This window comes from Psammomys obesus, unplaced genomic scaffold, assembly GCF_907164565.1.
Source record: "Psammomys obesus unplaced genomic scaffold, mPsaObe1.curated_primary_1811, whole genome shotgun sequence".
Lineage (NCBI taxonomy): Eukaryota > Metazoa > Chordata > Mammalia > Rodentia > Muridae > Psammomys > Psammomys obesus.
In genome coordinates, this window is record NW_026596051.1 from 20,077,664 (window position 1) to 20,098,262 (window position 20,599).

Consider the following 20,599-nt stretch of genomic DNA (forward strand, 5'->3'; position numbering starts at 1 on the left):
CACACACACACACACACACACACACACACACACACACACACACACACCTGACACATGTAATCCCAGGCTGAGACGAGTATGTATGAGGCACCAGTGGTATATACTAGGCATATTTAAAGCCAGCAGGGAGTTTGGAGAAAGCACACATTCATCCTAAGACAGTCTTTACCCCCTATTTCTGGCACAGGCTTTAAGGAGTAAGCTTCCATTTCCTAAGAAGAGCCAGGACTTAGAGTGGCAGGGCCTAGTAGCCCGAGGCTAGTTGTCCTCTGTACTTCCTGGTCCATCCTCAGTGTGTGGCATGCCTTCATTCATTTGGGAGACACAGATGACATGAGGCAACACCAGCCATGGATCAGTATATATCACTATCTGGGCAGGCAGGTGGCCTCATCTTCATGAACTTCATCATCCCCTCCTGTAAAGTGATACCTGCCTAGTGGTATCGTGCCTCAAGGATACTGTGCAGCAAGAGTACTGTGGTGGAGGCAGCAGAATGGACAGTCTCAGCCTTTAGCAGTGTTCCAATCTCAACTACAGATAAATATTCAGTCCCATCTTATCTCCTTTCCCCGGAGAAGGCAAAGCCGCTGTTACCACAAGTCTATTTCTTTTATAGACGCACTAATGCCACCATGAGGACCTCACCATCATCATCGTCTCCTGTATTCAGTAGTTTAATTGTTGCTGTGACAAAATGTCTCGTGGGAAGCAACTTGAGAGAGGGTGGTGAGGAAGGCCTGGCAGCAGAGGCTGGAGGCGGCTGGTCACATTGAGTCCACAGTCAGGAAGCAGAGATGCATGCTGGTACCCAGCTCACTTTCTCCTTTATATTCTGTCCAGGAAACCAACCTGTGGGATGTGTTGCCCCGTGTAGTTCCAGGTGCTTCCTCTGGAGTTAAACCTGCCAGGAAACACCCTCCCAGACATGCTCAGAGCTGTGTTTCCTAAGTCATCCTAAATCCTGTCAAGCTGACAACGAGGATGAGCCATCACACCTCCAAATGCCATTTGCCCTGGTTTGGGGATTAAAATTTTAACATAGAACCTTTTGGGGGACACAGGCAAGCTACACTACAGTGCAGTGAACACCTCAGAAGGTCACATGGGCACTGAAGGAGGGACAGCAGGTGTTGTCTCTCCACTTCCTGTCACCAGCTCCAGTGGTCACACCAGTCCTCCAAAGCTGTCCTCCTAAGCCTGGAGGGCCAGGATTGCATTGGTGAGCAATGAGGAGGCTGGGCCTGGAGGCCTGGGTGCAGCCCTTCCTGGCTGTGTGGCTGGAGGCATGCCGATAACCCTGTCTGACATCGTTGCAGGAGTAGCAAACTTGGACTATCAGTTCTTGTGGGACTTAATGGTGGCCTGACACCTCTGAAGGGATGGCATCCTCTCACTTGCTCAGATATGACAAGGTACAGCTGTGGCTCATCGGTTCTGTTCAGTTCTCACTGCCATGTGCTCAGCTGTGCCTTTTCCACCCGGCAGACCATCCAGAGTGGCCATTAAGGCCCAACATCACACCCTGCCTCCGCCCCTTTAACCCCATGGGCTCTGCCACCAGGTGTGTCTCTCTGTGTTTCCGAACAGAGTATCTTTCTAACACTTTACCTTCTCTATAAGTCTGCGATCAGAGCCCATCCCCCACTAGCTGTGGGCATACACACCCCTGCCATACCAGCACGCCTTCTAGAGCATTTCGAGACAATCACCCCTTGCCCTGCTGTTCCCCCCACCCTGCCCTGTCAGGCATGGGGAGTCTGCTCCCTCAGTGGTGGGTGATAAGGGCACAGTCAGAGCAGAGGGCTAATTAAATCATAAGGTAAAGCTTTGTAGAACATGGGATGCCTCATTAGGCCCTGAGTGAACAAGCACGTGTGCCTGCCCGGGCCCTAAACGCCCGTGAGCCTGTGTAATTACAGCTCAGTCTGAGCCTCGTTAGCTCCATGCTCAAGGAGGGGCTTGGCCTGGGGTCTCCATGGACCCACTGGAATCTCATGCAAGGTAGGTGTGGCCTGCCTGCTTGGTTGGCTGGACTGAGCCCTGGGAGACCACAGGCACCCAGGGGACTGTTCTGTAGACTCGACACCGGCCTGGACCGTGGCTCATATCCACTCCCCAAGAAGTTTCCATAAACCTGAACACCAGAGAAGGCCTCACGTGGGAGTGAAAATAGAACTTTCATTAAACAGACACAAGACAGATGGGTGGATGGGATCCTAGGGTGAGAACCAGGACAGCGAGGGCTTGTGGGATGAGGGGCCCAGTGTGGGGAAGCAGAATGCTTATGAAGGCAGAGACCTGACCCTCTCTTGTCTCTACCCTGCTCTCTCCATGGGCTAAGTCCTGGGTCTCCTCACCTGGACTCCACAGAGCAAGCCAGTCAGTACCAGCCTCAGGCCAGTGGTCAGCCTTGGCTGCAATGTGTCTTTTGTCACCTCATTTCTTTCCAGTGACGACGTTATTTCTTGGTTCTTCAAGGAGACCTTCCCTATCATCTCATATCCAGATTCCTAGGAGAGAAATATAATTGGTTCATATCTCTGGGAAACCTTATGATTGGCTCTCTGTAGAGGGACATGACTACGTCGTGATTCAATCAGTCTCGGGAGCATGGCCCACATGAAGGAGCTAGTGCAGGCTGGGTTGACCGAGCCTCCTCAGGGGAAACAGCAAGAAGAAATTGCTCACCTCATGTCTTTTTGGATGCTAGCATCCTTTCAGGAGTTCTTTTCGTTTGAGTTTTGTGTATGTGAACTTATCTGAGGTCATAAAGCATTTGATTTAAATTCCCAGTATGGACTTATCAATTTCCAGCAGCCCGTTCAAAAGCACTAGGCAGTGGGAATGGGCTGGGACCACATGTGGAATTGAAGATCTTCCAGTCCAGTGGTTGTGGTGGCTCATACCCGAAATCCCAACACTTGGGAGGCAGGGGCAGGAAGATTGTCTCTGGTTTGATTGCCAGGTTTAATGACCACCAGTGGCTGGTGGCCCATCATATGTATATTCACAGCTCTGAAGGATGGCTTTGCTTTACACGTTAAGGAAGCGTTCTTTCTTACTCATTTCAGAATACTTGAAACAATCTTTAATGCACTTGTCTATTTGACGTTAAAGCGCCAGGTTCCACATCCTCTGTGGCAGGGGACCTTTCAGGATGAAGGCTCTCTATTCTGGCTTGCTGTATTCTGGCACTGTCACTGTTCATGAGCTCATTCCTCAACCCTGGCTATGGTAATGTCATTACTCATTGGGTGAATTAAAACAGAATCTTCTTTCTGGTTCTGAGGAGAAGGCTGTGTGAGGCCTCCTCTGGGTCTGGGTCTCCTGTAAGAATATTAGGATGAATTCCTTGGATGCTCCTCTGCTCAATTACCTCTACAAAGGCCCCTTTCAAATGAAGTTGCATCCTCAGATTCTGGGGCTCAAGAGTTAGACTTGTCACTGGAAGATGTTCTTCAGCCTTCCCTTTTAGACAGAGATGCACAGAGTTAGCATTTTGTTCGTCTAATCCATGAAGTGTGCAAATGACCATAGGTCACCTATCTAGTGGGCACCACTGCCCTCTTTGGCGGGCACTAGGTCACTTTCCTCAGTGCCAGCAAGGTGTAGGGTGGGGGATGGGGTCATTTGATGACGGTTTAGGAGACTGAGAAAGCCTGTAATGATCTGAAGCAAGAGCATTCCTGTTCACCACACCTCTGAACTTCAGGTCCTCTCCTCTGTATCCCACTGGGCTGGGTTTCCTCCTGTAGTTAACTATTGCCTGCATATTCATTATATCAATAATAGATGATAACAGATGAACAGCAATAGACAATAATAAATAAACTAAACTCAAAGTGCCTTTGCTGGAATAACAGCACAGCCTTGTCTATAAGTCAATAGCTGGGTCACCGTGCTGGCAGCGTTCATGAGCTCTGCCCACTCCTCTCCTGTCATCTATAGCCATATCTGTTCATGGCTCTGGTTATGTGTGTGCCATCCTTTCCTCTGTGATCACCGAGATGGCACTAATTTGTATTTGCATATGAGGTTCTTGGGATGTTACGTCAGTGTCTGGATTGAAGGTGGCTGCTTCCTGGACCCTTTCCTTTCCTGCTCTGGGGTAGGAGTAACAGGCCCGGCCCCTCCCCCAGCTAATCACTCCTGGGGAACCTGGGGATGTGCTAATGGGCCCTGGAAGCTGTAAGCTGTAATGAAAGCGTTGGAGATGAGGCCCAGCATGGGGCTGCCTGCGGCTTCCTTCCTCATAATTAAATTGGGGATCCTCCTGCTTTGGGGTTGAAGAAAGGCTCAGCCTCCCTGTGGCATTTGTTCCGCATCAACCCCCATTCATTTATTCATCCATTTATTTGTTTACCAAACCACAGCTGGTTGGTTGCCTGCTAAAAGCCAATTCGGAGGAGTGGACAGGGGTGGGAGGAGAGAAGGGCTGACCTAGGCCTGTGCTCAGGGGCTCTGTGAATTTTGGGGGGGGGTTCTCTAACCTTCTTACATGATTTTCTCATTTGTATGATGTTGATGCTTATGTAACGACAGCTGCTGAACAACTGACTTCATGAATTCAAGGTATGGACTGAGGTGTCCTTTCACACACAGCCTGCCACAGTCTTCCACAGGGCGGGAACACCTCAACAGAACCCTCGGCTCTCCCACTGTACTCAGTTTGTGCCCATACTTCTCTTGGCAACTCATATCTCTCATCTTTCAACCCTTCCAGCAGGCCTCTGTAGGATCTTCCAAGCATCTTTCGTACTGTGCTTATGAGACAGTTGGGATCTGGAAAGGACAGGACTTTGCTCAAGATAACACAAGCAGAATGGGAATCCTAGCTATGGCTGGCACACCTCTGCCTGCTCTCAGCTCACGTAGGACTCCTGCTCAGCCGGGCTGCCCATTCCAGACCAGACTGTCTACCAAAATTGTCCTGGCACAATAAATAACACACCGAGAGAGGTCCTCCACTGGCTAACATCAGAGAGCAGCAGAGCCTTGCTGTGGGGGCCGCTACGTCTGCACAGGGTTGAGTTGGGCCAGTATTAAGGCACGGTGTTGCTTGGCCTTTGCCTAGGTGGTTATTTACTCACCCCACATTTTAACCCATTTAAAGGCAAAGGCTTGTGTGAGGAATTTTGGCCCAGTGATCCTTGGCCACAGACTTCTTTCCTGTGCATCGCAGAGCCTCCCGAGGGGTCTTTTTCTGGTCATAGCAGCACCCCCTGGCTGTGTTCACTTAATTTTTTTATTAGGGCATTGCAGAGTGACGTTGTGTTTATCCTGGATACGTGGGCTTGACTCCACCTGGCTTTTCTGTACTTTTGGCCTGTGTTTGCTACAGGATATGGTTCCCCCACATGCACCTGCCTCAAGAAACTCTTCCCAGAACCGTGATTTCTGCTGTCCCCAGTCTTCCCAAGTGCAGATCTCAGAACCCTTCAGGCTTTGAGGTTCTTCTGATTTGCCTACAGGACGGAGCACTCTCTCTTTAAGCAACTGTCCCTCCAAGTCCTCAGGGAGAACAAGCGAGCTTCCCAGGTGGATTGCACCTGATGGTACAAACACCTGCACCGAGCACAGGAAGTCCAAGGGTCCATACTTGTGGATGTATGGTGAACTGTAGGATCAGAAGCAGCCTCAGCCCTCCTGGCAGGTGCCCACTGCCAGGCAACAGGAAGGGTTCATGGTCTCTCGCTCTGAGATGCAGCATTCAATCCCGGGAAAGGATGCTCCCTGCGTAAGAACAGTGGCATCCTTCTAGCCTGGGGACACTATTGCAGCCTCTCTGTGATCAAGGTTCCCCTTTGCTTCCACTCTTAGAGCAGACACACCTGAGAGTTATTTGTTTTTCCTTAATTCGTTTGCTCATACTTCAAACAATACTCTTGGGAAGCAGCAGACAGAGCCTGAGAAACAGCTTCTGTAACTCTTACCCTGAATGTTTCCTGAGCAGGCTCCCATCTGTGGCGCTGAATGCCCCACCCACCTCAGCTAGGAAGCCGCTCTCAGCTGGCCTGTGTTTAATTGCCCAGAGAGTGCCAGCCTGGTGGGCTTAATCTTCACCTGCATGGGAGGCACCATCCTGCCAGGCACCATAATTGAAGTCCTTGGCTGTTCTAATTAGCTGAGGGGTTCCTCTTGCCTCCTGGTTTTGCCAGCTGCCTATAAGGAGGGCCTAGAGCTAGGCTGCCTAGTTGAGGGTGGACTGGGCTTTTTTGGTCCTTTTTTGAAAGGACCTCATTTGGGTCCTTTCAAGAAGCTGGTACTCTAGGGTCTAGTCGGGTCCTGGTGCCATCCCTCTGTGGCCCTCTACCAGCAGCAGAGGTTGATAGGATTCAGATTCAGTGCCTTGTCCCCCAGGAAGCCCCTCCCCCCAGATCTACGGCTGGGCATTCCCATGTCTTCCTGCATAGCAGCTGTTTACACTCTTGACCCCTCAGTGTCGCTGAACACTCACTTCCAGGAATAGCACCACTTCATGCTTGTTCACACCTGATCCTTGCAAAAAACGTGGTGCATGGCTGCTGAAGAAGAGGGAGCCAGGAATGCAGTGAGAGAGCAGGCATGGCCTTGTCCAGGCTTCAAGAGAGGACATATGGAGGACACTGACCGCAAGCTTCAAGAACAGCAGCTGCCAGAACCCCCTGTTTTCCCTGCAGTGTGACCAAGAGTGAATTTGATCCATGGACACAGGGAGGAGAGTGTGAAAAGCTTCAGTAAGGTGTGTGCAGACACTGCCTGCTCCACATCCTTGACTGGGACCTTCAGCCCGGCAGCCTTGGCTATCTCACCCTGTCTCCCCAGGCTGCTGGCTGGAAGGAGAGCAGCAAACACCGCCTCCTTGGAGCTCCAGATTCTTTTGTGTGTGTTACCACAGCCTCACAGGACCCCATGAAAGTTGTTACCACATCAAGAACCTCAGTGTGAGGGGACTGTGTTAACTTCTCCCTGGGAGATGAAAATGAAGACAAATGTCTGATTACCTTAGATAAGACAATGACTGTATATCAAAGGCACCCTGTCATAGGTGACCTCCAAACAGCTGTATCATCTCAAGGTTCCACTCCAGTGTGGGTGATTACCACCCCAAAGCTGAATAGAATGTCCCTTCACTTGATCTTTCACTCTCTCTACACTTTAGCACCTTTAGAGATTACTGGTGATCCTGTGTAATCATGTATAATCCTGTAGCTGAGGCAGGATTAAAGAGGAATGGGAGCAAGGGACTGGAGGAAGTAGGTGGAATCTTAGGGGAGGGTCTCATGAGCCTCTGCACCCTCCTTCTGTGTGAACAGTCAACGGTAACAGCCATGCCCAGGGGACACTGTTCTCTGACAGGTGAGCCTGTCAAGCAAGGTTCGGAGATGATCACTTACTGGCCCCAATGCACACAGCTAGTTAGGGGCAGTGTCTTAGTCAGGGTTACTGCTGCTGTGATGAAACACTATGATCAAAAAGCAGCTTGGGGAGGGAAGTGTTTACTTGGCTTATACTTCTACACTCTTCTCCATCACCGAAGGAAGCCAGGACAGGAACTCAAACAGGGCAGCAGGAGGCAATTCAAACATGATGCAGAGGTCATGAAGGGGTGCTGCTTACCGCCTTGCTCCCCATGGCTTGCTTATCCTGCTTTATAGAACCCAGGACCACCCAGCCTAAGGCTGGCACTGCTCACAGTGGACTGGGTCCTTCCCCATCAATCAGTAATTAAGAAAATGCGCTACAGGGTGGCTTACAGCCCAATCTTATGAAGGCATTTTCTCAGTTGATTCCATCCTCTCAGACGACTCTAACCTATGACAAGTTAACGTAAAATTAGCCAGCACAGGCAGGCAGGAAGTGTCTGGCCTCTTGTTCATTCACCTGAACCAGAGAAGGCATGGAAGAAGAGTCACCAAGGGATCCCTGAAGCCCCACACCCTGCACCCAAGGCTGGTAGGCCCACGTGGCTGTAAACAGCACCTCAGGTCTCTCGACACTAAGCAGTTGATCTCTGCACAGCCAACCAGATCCTGGCCCTGGGCGATCACCGTTATCCAGGTTTTTGATCACAGCAGGAGTGGGGGTCTGATTGTCATTCAGGCCCAGTTCCCTGTTGGCTTGTGACAGTCATGTGACTGACTGGTAACTTCAGGGGCTGTGCCTGGCTGTGTGGGCAGAGTGACACTGCCATTCTGAGCTGACCCTGCATCCTACTAGTGTGGACTAGTGTGGCTTACTGTTCTGGGTGGGGGGGCATGCTGCTTATTCTGGCTCTGGAAGCACAAAGAAACACCTGTGCTGTTTCAGAGATTTATTTTTTTAAAGGCAAATGTTAAACCACAGTGGCTTGGAACCGATTTTAAAGGTTGTGCTCGGAGTTCCAGGCCACGAGCCACAGGCTGTGATCACACTCTGTGAAGGTGCAATGTTGTGCTGTGGCAAAAGGCTTGGGGGTCTGCCTGCATGGTGTGTTGAGGGTACTGGCCCTGGTGGTTAGCAGGTGTGGGGTGGCCACCTGCTTCTGGGTCAAGTGCAAATTTGACCCTTGGAAGGTGTGATTTCCTACATGGAAGACAACGAGCTGGGGCCTCCCCCATCAATGACTAATTAAGAAAATGCCCCACAGGGTGGCCTACCACCCAGATCTTATGGAGGCATTTTCTCCACTGATTCCATCCTCTCACATGACTCTAGCCTGTGATAAGTTAACCATCCAGCCACCCCAAGCCTGCTAACCCCCTGCTGCTGGGGGTGGGTTTAACTCCTAAAGCATTTAGATAAGGCCCTCTGGTGTCTAGGTGAAGGATCTCTCTCCAAAGCCCAGGCTGTGTCAGCAGGAGCCTGGGTGGGAGATCACGCAGTGTCAGCAAGGAAGGAGGAGGAACTGGGCAGAGGTCAGCCTTGTTCTGTGCCACGGGAATGCTTAGAGTGTGTAACGACAGCTCCTTGCTTGTCAGAGTCACAGGGTGGCACTCTTCTGAAGCCTTGGTGTGTAGCATAAGGTCTGGTGCTTAGTAGGTGAGTAATAGATGCTTAGTGGGTGAGCAGTAGAGGCCTGTCTCTTGTAGAGCACAAAGAAACACCTGGCTAAAGGGCAGAGCTAATTGTTTGAGAGGTGATGAGAGGATGGGAGCTGATAGGCAATGGGGATCCATGGAAAGCTGGGGTAGGATGACATTGGCCATGGCCTGAACCAGAGCTGAGACAGGAAAGATGGGTAGAAGAGACGGTCTGGGCTTGCCAACTGTGACCTCAGTGTCCCGCTCATGGAATCGGCCCAGGGACTCCTCAGCTCAGTGCCTGACCCACCCTGGAGCAGACAGGCCTTAGGAAGATCTGGTGGACACATTGATGGGATGAGACCTGATGGTGCTAAACCAACATGGCCCCCACTTCCTGTCTGACAGCTGCAGCCTGAGTAGGAGTGAAGGCCCCTGGGATCCCAGGTGCTGGGGGGCCTGAAGCCAGCCTCAGCTAGCCAGCATCAGATATTGGAGCAGTCAGTCCAAATTAGTGTCAGGCAGCTTGTCCCTCCTCTTACACAGTACAGGGCAGTGTCCTCATCCTGGACAACCATTGTCACCACTTTATAAATGGAATAGCTGAGACTCTGCAAAAACTATACAAGAGGGCCAGGTTAGATTCAAACCCAGGTCCCTAGCAAGAACACCACACCTTACACCATCATCTCTCTGTATGCCCATTATCCATGTGTCTTTATCACGGTGGCCATGTGGTTGGGTTTATACCCAGAACAATGGTGGTGATGATAGTGGTGATTGTCTTAGTTAGGGTTACCATGGCTGGGATGAAACACCTTGACCAAAAAGCAAGTTGGGGAAGAAAGGGTTTATTTAGTTTATATTTCTACATCCAAATCTATCACTGAAGGAAGTCAGGACAAGAGCTCATGCAGGGCAGGAACTTGGAGGTAGAGCCTATGCAGAGTCCATGGAGGGGTACTATTTACTGGCCTGCTCCTCATAGTTTGCTCAGCCTGCTTTCTTATAGAATCCAGGATCACAGCCCACGGCTGGCACCACCCATAATGGGTTGGGCCCTCCTCACCAATCACTAACTCAGAAAATGCTGTACAGTTGGATCTTGTGGAGGCATTTTCTCAGTTGAAGTTCCCTCCTTTTAGGTAACTCTAACTTATGTCAAGCTGACATAAAACTAGCCAGCGCAGTGATGATGAAAATATAATTGTATCTAACAGTGGTTTCTGGCTGGGTGACCCTGCCTCTGCCGCCTCATTTAATCCTTACATGTATTATAACCATTTCAGAGCCCAGGAAGCTGAGTATCAGAGGCTGTAAGTTGCTAAGAAGCATGTGCTCAGTCTCCGTCATGTGCCAGGGCTTTGCCAGCCTTCCTCAAGTCTCAGCACACAGGGGAGGGTTGTCCTTCTGCAGCTCTCAGGCCCTATCAGGCCTACTAGGTCAGGCTGGACTCTAGAACCTTCTCTGGTAGAGAAGCTGGGTACCACAGAAGCCCTTCTGGAGCCTGAAGTTCAGGAAATCAGGAAGTGAGCATAGGATCTTCTCTCCATCTCCTTCACCCTGGTCTGTCCTGAGGCCAGAGGATGGCCCGCTGGCCACCTGGCCATCAGGCTAGAGCCAGAGCTGGGTGTCCTCCTGCTTTGAGTACCATCCAGCCTGGCCTGGCCTCAACCACATGGTGCTGACCACAGGCAAATCCACAGCTGCCTGTCTGTCTTCCAGGCCCATCTGCTGGTGAATCAGTCTGGCCAGCAGACATGCCATGGGGGGTGGGGAGAAGTTGGGTTGTCTGGCTTGGATAGGAGGAACTGGGTTCCAGCCACCCCCACCCTGTCATTATGGAGTGGTCTGTAAAGAACAGTGTTTTTCAGCTTCACACTGGCTCCCTCAGCAGCCCCAACCCTGGTCAAGGTATGGGGGATTTTAGAGGCACACCCCTGGGGCCTTTGTTTCTGCTTGAAGAGCAAGAAACCTGTCTTAAAGCCACCTTGATGGCATGGAGTGTTACAGCCAGTGAGTGCAGTGTGCTCAGACCTCACACATCTTGAGGTGCTATTTATGTAGAATGACAGGAGCCAGATCTCACAGGGACAGATGTAGATCTGTTGCTGCTGGGCTGGGGAAGAGGGGCTAAGATGCGGATGGGATTGGAGGCAGGCCCTGCTGCTCTTCATGGTCAGGACTAGAGGCAATGTGGACTAGACCACCAGGAAGGAAAATCTTAGACTTTATAAGGGGCGCACAATTGGTTCTGAGCCCACAGCCAGAGGAAAGACCATTTTGCCGGGACGGAGTAAAGTAGGCATGCCAGAAGTACTTCCTGAAGGAGGTGGTCCTGGGACCGGAGCTGTCTCAATCCTACTTGGAGGAGAGGAGAGGTGACCTTTCTCTGTGGAGAAGCTGCCTAATGACTGAGTTTGGCATTGGTGGATGGTGACCTTGGCTCTCTGAGGTAGCTTTTCTTCGAACAAACTCCTGGAACCTGTGCTACAAAGACAGGCCTGACCCCGCTGTAGTCCTTGTTTGGAGAGCTTGGCAGGGCCCTGGCCTAGGTAGAAGGATCTTGTGGGTAGAAGTGGCTTTGCATGGGTATCCAGAACAGGACTGGAGGACCCCCAGGCCACACAGCTGAGTGGCCTGAGCTAAGATGCTAACTCAGGCTTCAAACTGGTCCAGGCTTCCCAGGCCTTTGCCTGTGGAGGGAGCACTGTCTTCCCACCACTAACTGGAAGTCATTTCTCCCCCAGGGGGGCTTTTGAGGCTCCAAGGAAGCAGTGGACATGAAAATGACATACAAATTGTAAATTGCCCACAGACATTAGTGTCTGTTACTGTGGTAACCACGCAGCCTCGGTGGACCTCAATTGCCCCGATAGTGAGGTTATGTCAGCATTTTAATTTAATTGCATTATTTTCCCATCATAAAAATAACGGGCGTTATGTGTATACCCAAACACATCAAATTGCCTACATTAAATATGCCACTTTTGATGTATTGATTACGTCTTAATAAAGTTATTTAAATAATGTAGCTGCAGCACAGAAAATCTACAGAAGTAGAAAGGGAAATTTATTTTGTTTCATTCATCCTGCATAAAGCCTTGTTAACATTCTGGAAAATTCTAACCCCCACCTCAGCCTGTTTGCTTATTTAACAAGGCTGTGATCACTGGTCTATATAATTAAGACATTTTATATACAATTTTATATTCTGCTCTTTCCCCCTTAGGGAGTTTTAGTGTGAAACAGAAAGAGCCTCTGCTTTGCCTGGGAGCCTAGTGCTACAGGCTTGAGGTGTTCAGGTATCCTTGGGCCAGGACAGATGCTGCGTGGAGGAATGGGGTCGGTGGCCAGGACTGTGTGTGTGTGTGTGTGTGTGTGTGTGTGTGTGTGTGTGTGTAGCAGGCCTGGTCCCCTCTATTTAAGCATAAAGGGGCATATCTCACCGTCACCTTGTATCTATGCCCCAATTTGTTGCTACCACAGTTAGAATTTACATTCTACAGCTCAGAGGCACAATATGGGTCAGGGGCTCCCTCTGGAGGGCACACATCGGAACTAGGGGTACAGCTCAATGATGGGCTGTAATTATCCTGGGTCCGATCCACAGCACCCCCCCAAAAAAAAGTTTTTAATAAAAGGTTTGTGTCGAGTAAATGAACACATGTACCAGACACGGGCACCACTATGGCTTTTAAGTACATCTTATAGGTCCTCCCTCATGGAGCCAGCCACCAACTACAGACAGGGACTATAGCGTACACCCAGGCCAGGAGAAGGGGGGACAGGTTGCTGTGGAATGGAGTCAAGATGTTGGTAAGCCACACTGGTTCACCAAACAGGCTGCTCATGTGCAAGGTGAGAAGAACGTCTCTAGGATCTGCTGTGCTGGTGTCAAGGGAGGAACACTTAGGCCCAAGGTCCAGGCTAGATGCTGACATCAACTGGGATGAGGAAACACCTAGGTCACGCGCATGGAGTTACGGCGGGGTAGAATAGGATAGGGCCAGCCTGGTGTCCATCACTGCAGGCTGTCGGTCACACATCTGCTGAACGTTGAGTTTGGGCTTGTCAGTGGCCCGGTTGGCCAGTGGCTCTGTTGCCCCTGTCCCATGGGGACTGGTAGACTAGCCTGGACAGGCCCCTCTGCTGGCAAAAGCAGAGGCAGCAGGGTAGAGCTGAGTGTATAAGTCCCTTCTTGGCTCTGTTTGCAGCTTGCTACTGTTGTCCCCTAGGCCCAAGCAAAGCCTAGCCCAGAGTTCAGGGCAGGTGAGATGTTTACCGTTCAGGTGGGGGACATGGGAGTTCCAGAGAGAGGAGCAGGTGCAGGGAAAGGGAGGGTCTGAGGTCCTGGTGTGTACAATTACAGACTGCTCTGAAAGTGAAGCATAAGGCTTCTAGAAGCTTTGGGCAGGAAGTGACATGTCATGGTGTCAGTCACAGTGTTGCCGCCCCTCCCCCACTCTTTCCCTGCTGCCTGTGGGGCACAGCGAGGTAGCTGACCATTGAGGACGGGCCCAGGCCTTCCCTTGAAGGACAGGTGGTAGCACTGGGATTTTGGTGTTGGAGACTGAGCCAAGGACTGGCTGTGGGGACAGGGAAGAGTGATGTTACAGCTAAAACCCAGAGAAGGAAATCAGGTTTGGGGACTGCTGGCAGTGGGGCATGATGAGAGATACCACAGTTCAAAAGGTGTAGGCATCTCCCTGGTGGCCTCAGGGACGCCTGCTGCTGCTCTGCTGGGAGTCCTAGAGCACTGTTACCTCGATGGCCTGTTGGACAGATGTTCCTGTTGCCACAGCTGGGGTCAGAGATTTTGGCACTGTCAGAGCCCAGGCCAGACAGGTGAAGAATCACAGGCTCCTATCCACAAGAGTAGACTGCTCTGACTTGCCAACAGTTGCTGCTTGGGCATATGGGTCAATGTTCTAGAACTTTCTGTGCTTCAAAATGTGTTGGAAATACATTTTTACGGAATACTTCCACTTTTTGAATACTAGCAATATGTTTAAATTAAGGCCGGACAGGAGGTAGAGGAGGGAGGATCTCTATGAGTTCAAGGCCAGGCCTGGTCTACAAAGTGAGTCCATGACAGCCAGAGCTAACCAAAGAAACCCTGTCTTGAAAACAACAACAACAACAATAATGTTTAAATTAAAATGAAAATCATTTGGGGTTTCAGTAAAGCCTGATGGTAGGTCAGCCTGTGGTTTGGGACTGGTGAACTCTAGAACTTTGTCTAGAAGGAACAGTGTTCCTCCTGCCAGGCCAGAGGCTGTCTTTCCCATGTGTGGCCCTTGCCCCGTGGCTGGCCGCCTGGGTTGCAAAGGCCAGTTGTCCCTTCTCATAGAGCCTGAGAAGGCTGGGGAATAGGCTTGGGGTTGCCCTCATTCCCAGATACTGAGACTGGAGTCTGGGCTCTCTCCAGGCACCTGCCCACACCGGCAGGTCAGACAATCCAGTTATGGGGGCAACCCCATGAGGAAGGCCTCTGGGTGTTAAGCTGAGCTCGGCCTTCTAGAGCGCAGCTTGGGAGAAATACCAGAGGCCTGCCTAGAGGTGAGACTCTGGGAGGGAGCTGAGAGTTCACCCTAATCACTACCGGGTACTGTCCTGGCAAGGGAATGACTTTTTTTTTCCCTGTCACAGGTATTAGGAGGGAACATAGGGCCTGGTTCAAGAAAGGAAGGCAAAGCATATCCGGATGGCTTTAAATGCTACCTTCTGTCCCCCGTTTGCAGATAGTCTGTTAGCCACTGTGGTCCCCAGCTTTGCACCCACTCCTTGTCTGTCCCAACACAGTGGCTTCCTGGCTTCAGGCCTAGACCTGAGTTCCCCCCACAGGTGTCCACTAGAGACACAGGCAAACCACTGTGTCTTGACCCTCAGTCCCTACCGTCCCCATAGACAGTTGCCTTCCATTGCCTGTACCAGACTGGCCTTTGGGAGTCCATGATGGCATCCAGCCCTGTGGAATGGCGCCTTCCTTCCCTCATGTCCCAGGCCTTTAGCATGACCCCACACTTTCCCCAGTTGTGTCCCCTGGATATAGGGAAGAGTCACATGCTCCTGAGAGTGTGGGGGGCGGGCGGGGATACTCGGCATGCTCCATGGGCTCCCAGGGTCAGGTCTTCTGAGTGTAGCACTGTACCAATGTTACTGTGTTATGGATGATACAGTGGTCTAAGCAATGCCTTTTGTCTTGCTTCCTCAAGCTGACGTCATCTCCACTGTCGAGTTCAACCACACTGGGGAACTGCTCGCCACAGGTGACAAGGGTGGCCGGGTGGTTATCTTCCAGCGAGAACCAGAGGTATGTGTGTGGAGGGGTCGTGGGGAGGCAGGAAGAGGATGGGCGGATATCTCGAGGGCAGGGATGAGGGTGGGCTCAGGTGGATGTGGTCTGGCAGGGCAAAGACTGCGCTCTGAGCAGGACTTCTGACCCACCTTGCCGAGGTGCCCCATCTAGAGTTCTTTCACTGACTCCGTTCTCTCACAAGGTCCCTGGGGCTGGAGGGGAAGGGGTTTGGGGATGGGCCTGGTAAGTGGACTAGGTGGGCTCCCAAAGCTACTTGCTGAGTCCCCACTCAGCAGGAGTTTGCTGATCGTTCAGTGGTTGGCTGCAGTCCCTGACAAAGCAACAAGCCCCCAGCAGAACCTCTCCTGCCTGTGTGGCCTGTGGTTGCTGCTAGAGAAGGAGGGAGGACTCCCCTCCTCCACCCCACCCAGCTCTCTGCTGGCCTGGCAGGTTTTGCTCAGGCTTCCACCCTTCAAGCCAGTCTTTTGTTGGCTTGTTTTGTTTTTGTTTTTCAACGCAGGGTTTGAGACAGGGTTTCTCTGTGTCGCCCTGTCTGACCTGGAACTCACTCTGTAGGCCATGTTGGCCTCCAACCCAGAGATCCACCTGCCTCTGCCTCCCTGGGATTAAAGGTGTGTGCCACCATGGCCTGGCTTCAAGCCAGTCTCAATCTGCTCTTCTGCCCTCCCCTGTTGCTCCGCAGCCGAATTCTGAATAAGACAAGAGTGACCTGAGACCATCCACCCCAGAGTTCATTTCTGAAACCTTAAAGAACCATGTGGTCCCAGCCCCCTCGGGGTGCTGAACGTTTCATATTCCATACTGTTTCCTTGTTTGTTCCCCCTTGCTAGCCTCTGAGGGTACAGATGCCCACCCATTTGCAGATAGACCAATCAGCTGCAAGCCCCATGGGAAGCTCCCGGGCTCTTGGCTGTGTTCTGTCACACACCACCCCAGCAAGGGTCCTCTCTATCATTGAATGTATAGAGGATTTGAAACCAGGGAGGGGAGAAGAGAGAGGCTCAAAGGAGGCAGGGCCAGGGAGAGGAGCGGAGGCCACCCTCGCCCCTTCAGAGTGTGGTCTCCATGCTGCATTAGCTCATGCAGCCCCCTCATCACCACCCCACCAAGCAGAGAGCTGCTGTTACCCTTCACCTGACAGAACTGCAGCACAGAGGGCTTAAAATTTGTCTCCCCAAAGGCAGGCAGGGGACAGCCTGAGACTCACAGGTGTCACAAGACCAGCCTGTCCCACCAGGGCACACCTGAGTCAGCCATCGGCAGCCGTCATTCTGCCTGCTGCAAAGAGAACTGAGCTCAGAGGTTCTGGCTTTCTCTCCATTAGTTTGTCTCTTTCCTCTGGTCCTGCTGACCTTTTTCACAACTATCGCCCGTGGGAAGAGGAGACAAAAACCGTGGAAGGATTTTCAAACAGATTCTAAAGCAAGACAGAGATCGGGACCTAAAAATAGACACTTTTCCAAATGAACAGAAAAGCCTGAAGCTGTGCTTGGCTGGCCATCTTCACTTGCTCCCAGCTGTGATTTCATGTTGTCATAGAAACTTGACTCGTCTGCTAGAAAAGTGGTCCTCGGTATTTATGGCAGGTCCAGAACTTAGATCTGGGGGTCTCTACCAAGATGGGGTTCATAGTCAGGAGCTCCAGCGCTGCCCACACTGGGATGGGAACCACCATGGGAAGCAGGGTTAGGACGGACCTGGCAGATGAGGGTAAATAGAACCTCGGCATTGGCATCTGGCATCAGTGGGGTGAATGGTGGCCATTTTGTGGCCTCACAAGCACGAGGACCTGAGTTTGATTCCTAGAACCCATATGAAAAAAACAAAACAACAACAAAAACAAACAAACAAACAAAAAAACCAAGTGCCTGCGATCCCAGTTTCGGGGAGGGCGGAGACAGACAAGTCCCTGGAACTTGGGGGCCTAATCGGTGAGGTCCAGGACAATGGGAAGCCGTGTCTCAAAGAGGATGGGCAGTGTTCCTGAGGATGCCACCCAAGGTTGTCCCTTGTCTCCGTATGCATGCTCACGAGCACGCATACATATCTGCTCACACCCATACCCTTGCAAACGTACCCTTACATACACACACCTGCACGTATGCACACCCCATAGAACATACACACCTGCACACACAAACACACACCTTTGCAAGCACACACCCCTGTATGCACATGTATGTACACGCACGCACTCGCATACACACACACACACACACATACACACACGTACGTGCGCCTCTGCACACATGTGGACACTTGCGTTAGTTGCTTACTTTGGTGGTGTTGATGGCATCCCCACTGCAAGGCGGGTTCAGCCCCTCCTCCTGCTCGCCTCCCTCTGCCCTGGCCGCTCCTGTGGCTCAGTCTGCCTCTGGGTTCCCCCGCAGAGTAAGAACGCGCCTCACAGCCAGGGTGAGTACGATGTGTACAGCACCTTCCAGAGCCACGAGCCAGAGTTCGACTACCTGAAGAGCCTGGAGATAGAGGAGAAAATCAACAAGATCAAATGGCTCCCGCAGCAGAATGCCGCGCACTCGCTGCTGTCCACCAACGGTGAGGCCCCGGGGGTATGGCTGGCCTGACCTCACTCGGGCTTCCTGCTTTCTCTGTGGCTTTAGGGACTACCACACCATTCTCTTCAGCTTTGCCTGGCTGATCACAAATCTCCCACCGCTATAAGCACAATGGTTGTGGATATTTCCAAGGTAGGGATGAGGCTGAATATTCTAAACAACAGGGACCAGGGCCAGAAGCCAGTGACCACTAGATACAATCTGAACTCTTAGCAAGAGTCACAAATCACCCAGAATGAGGCTTCTCCCCTCCCAATGGTGGGGAGAACAAGGCCTTTGTCCCTCTGCTTCAGGACATCATGTATAGCCTCAGAAAGCTATTGCTACATGCCAGCTCTGTGCTGGCCCAGGGCAGCCACACCGTTCCCTCGCTATCCGTTTTTCCCCTCCTTAGCCCATGAACCAGGACCCAGCAGTCTGATGGGGCAGACTTGGGTTGAGGCCAGCATTCCTCACTGCCTCAGTTTCCATACTGCCCAGGGGTCGACTCAGCTCCCTTCTGAGGAGATATGATATCCACCCAGTGCCCTGAGAAATAGTAAATGCTGTGTGAGCCTGAGGGAGGCCGGGAAGATGGTGTCACCTGTGCCTGCCCCGAGGAAGCCCCACTGCTGAGGGGGCCACAAGGGCTTCCAGGGAGGGACTCAGTCTTTACCACCTGCTCCCAAGGTCTTTCTCTCATATGCTCACTTCTCTCCTCATCCCCTCTCCATGTTGCTTCACAAAGTCTGCTCTGATGTGACGTCTCATTCCTCTTGACCCTCCCATGACAGGACACTTGTCACTCTAATTGTGTGTCTCTGTCAGGCTTCAAAAGGACAGGATCTATGTTGCCTCTCGTAGGCCTGGCTGGAATCTGCTCAGCACACTTTGGGGTCTTTATCCTGTTCGGGGATTGGATGGATGGTCACGTGGGACTGGAAGCATGTGAAGATGATACTGAGCCTGAGCGCGTGTGTGTGTGCATGCACATAGGTCTTTAAAATTCACTCTTTCCACCCCAGTTCTACCCTGCCCTCACAGGAGGCTGAAGACCACTAATGAGGGCCCCACTGGAAACCAGTTTTCCGTCTAGCTCCTTCCCATGTTCACAGTGTTGTTTCTTTTGATGGCTGAAGTTATCAGGGTCCTCTGGAGAGGCCAGACCTGTGGGGGCAGGCCAGAGAGAGGAGAGAGGGGAAGGTGGAGGAGCCTACCCTTGTGATTGTGAAACCAGAAGCCACAGCTCAAGCCTGAGGGTGTCTGCTGACCAGACCCCTTTTCCCGGGGAGGTAGGCTTTTGTTCTGTCTTCAGCCAGTTACATGAGGTCCATCATCTCCTGATGGCAGGTTATCTGCCTTTTGCATTCATATTTTAATTGCATCTAAAAGGTCCTTCCTAGCAAGAGCCAATATATTTTTGAACAGTGTCTCTGGCACAGCCAAGGTGAGCCATAAGTTTACCATCATCTGTGCTTTCTCCTGTGGCATCTAAGGGAGCAATGCAGAGAAGAGAGGCCCCGGGAGCTGAGCTGGCTTCTGGGTGGCAAGTTCCGCTGAGTTAGGAATGGCAAAGAGGCCACCCTTTTCTTAGGAAGGCACAGTGGCTCACACTCAATGTAGAGGTCAGTAGCAATCCTTGCAAGGGTCATGCCCTTTGGCCTAGCAACATCCCCCTGTCAGTGACTAGGAAAGATGGGGTAAGGACAGATTCCCATATGCAGAGGTATTCTGGGTAAGGCATAGTGGGGGAGAACTTCCGGCGCACACACACACCACTGTCCCTCTGGCTAGAACAGGTATTATCTTCCTGAAGGCTGCTGACAGGGTGCCTTGTCCTTTTTCTGTTCTTAAAGATAAAACTATTAAATTATGGAAGATCACCGAACGAGACAAGAGGCCCGAGGGCTACAACCTGAAGGATGAGGAGGGGAAGCTAAAAGACCTGTCCACGGTGACGTCACTGCAGGTGAGCTTCGTGAACAGAAGTCTGCCGTTTGTGTTCTACCAAGTCATGAGACCTTTAGGACTCTAAGAGCCAGGGCCAGGGTCATGCTATTGTGACACTATTCCTCAGGTGATGATGAATGAACCTCTACTCACCCTAGACTGGAAACCAATGACAGTCTGAAGTACAGACACCACCAAGTACACCGTGGCTAAACAGTATTCCAATGGGGTCACTTATAGGAACAGAAATGACTCAAAGACAGCTACGTCACCAAATCCTACCCCAGCATGGTGACAGCTCACAAAAGCTGGGTAACTGGAGCTCACTGCACAGTGTGCAGGCAGCTCAGCAGGTTGGTGTGTCCTTTCCAGGTGGCTCAACTGTTCTGAGTCTCTTCCGGGCAGCTCAGCTGCTCAGTTCTTTGTCTCTGTTTCATCCACCTTGATGGTCTGGGCCTGTTGAAGGCAGTTCATTTTGCCAGAGAGTAACTCTTTGCAGTCTTGACTGCCTATGTATTCTTGGAGAGGGAGGGACTCAGTGAACCTGTTGGTTTCAAGGACTTCCTGAAGATATTTTGAGCTGTTTATCTACTACCCTAAAGGAGCGTCCCTGAAGGATGGAGTCTTTCCCCTCCCTTTAGAGCAGTGGTCCTCAACCTTCCTAATACTGTGACCCTTTAATACAGTTCTTCATGTTGTAGTGACCCCCAACCATAAAATTATTTTCTTTGCTACATCATGATGGTAATTTAGTTACAATTATGAACCTTAATGTAATATATATATAT

General features: G+C 51.4%; 1 protein-coding gene across 2 annotated transcripts in view; it reads left to right on the top strand.

The window, feature by feature from the left end:
- Window positions 1-20,599, top strand: part of Ppp2r2c (protein phosphatase 2 regulatory subunit Bgamma) — an 80,351-nt gene that overhangs the window by 37,158 nt on the left and 22,594 nt on the right. For both annotated transcript variants that reach the window (XM_055623975.1, XM_055623976.1), the window contains exons 2-4: window positions 15,203-15,300; window positions 17,697-17,862; window positions 19,718-19,830. In XM_055623975.1, the coding sequence (XP_055479950.1) occupies window positions 15,203-15,300; window positions 17,697-17,862; window positions 19,718-19,830 (377 nt within the window). The remainder of the gene's footprint in view (window positions 1-15,202; window positions 15,301-17,696; window positions 17,863-19,717; window positions 19,831-20,599) is intronic.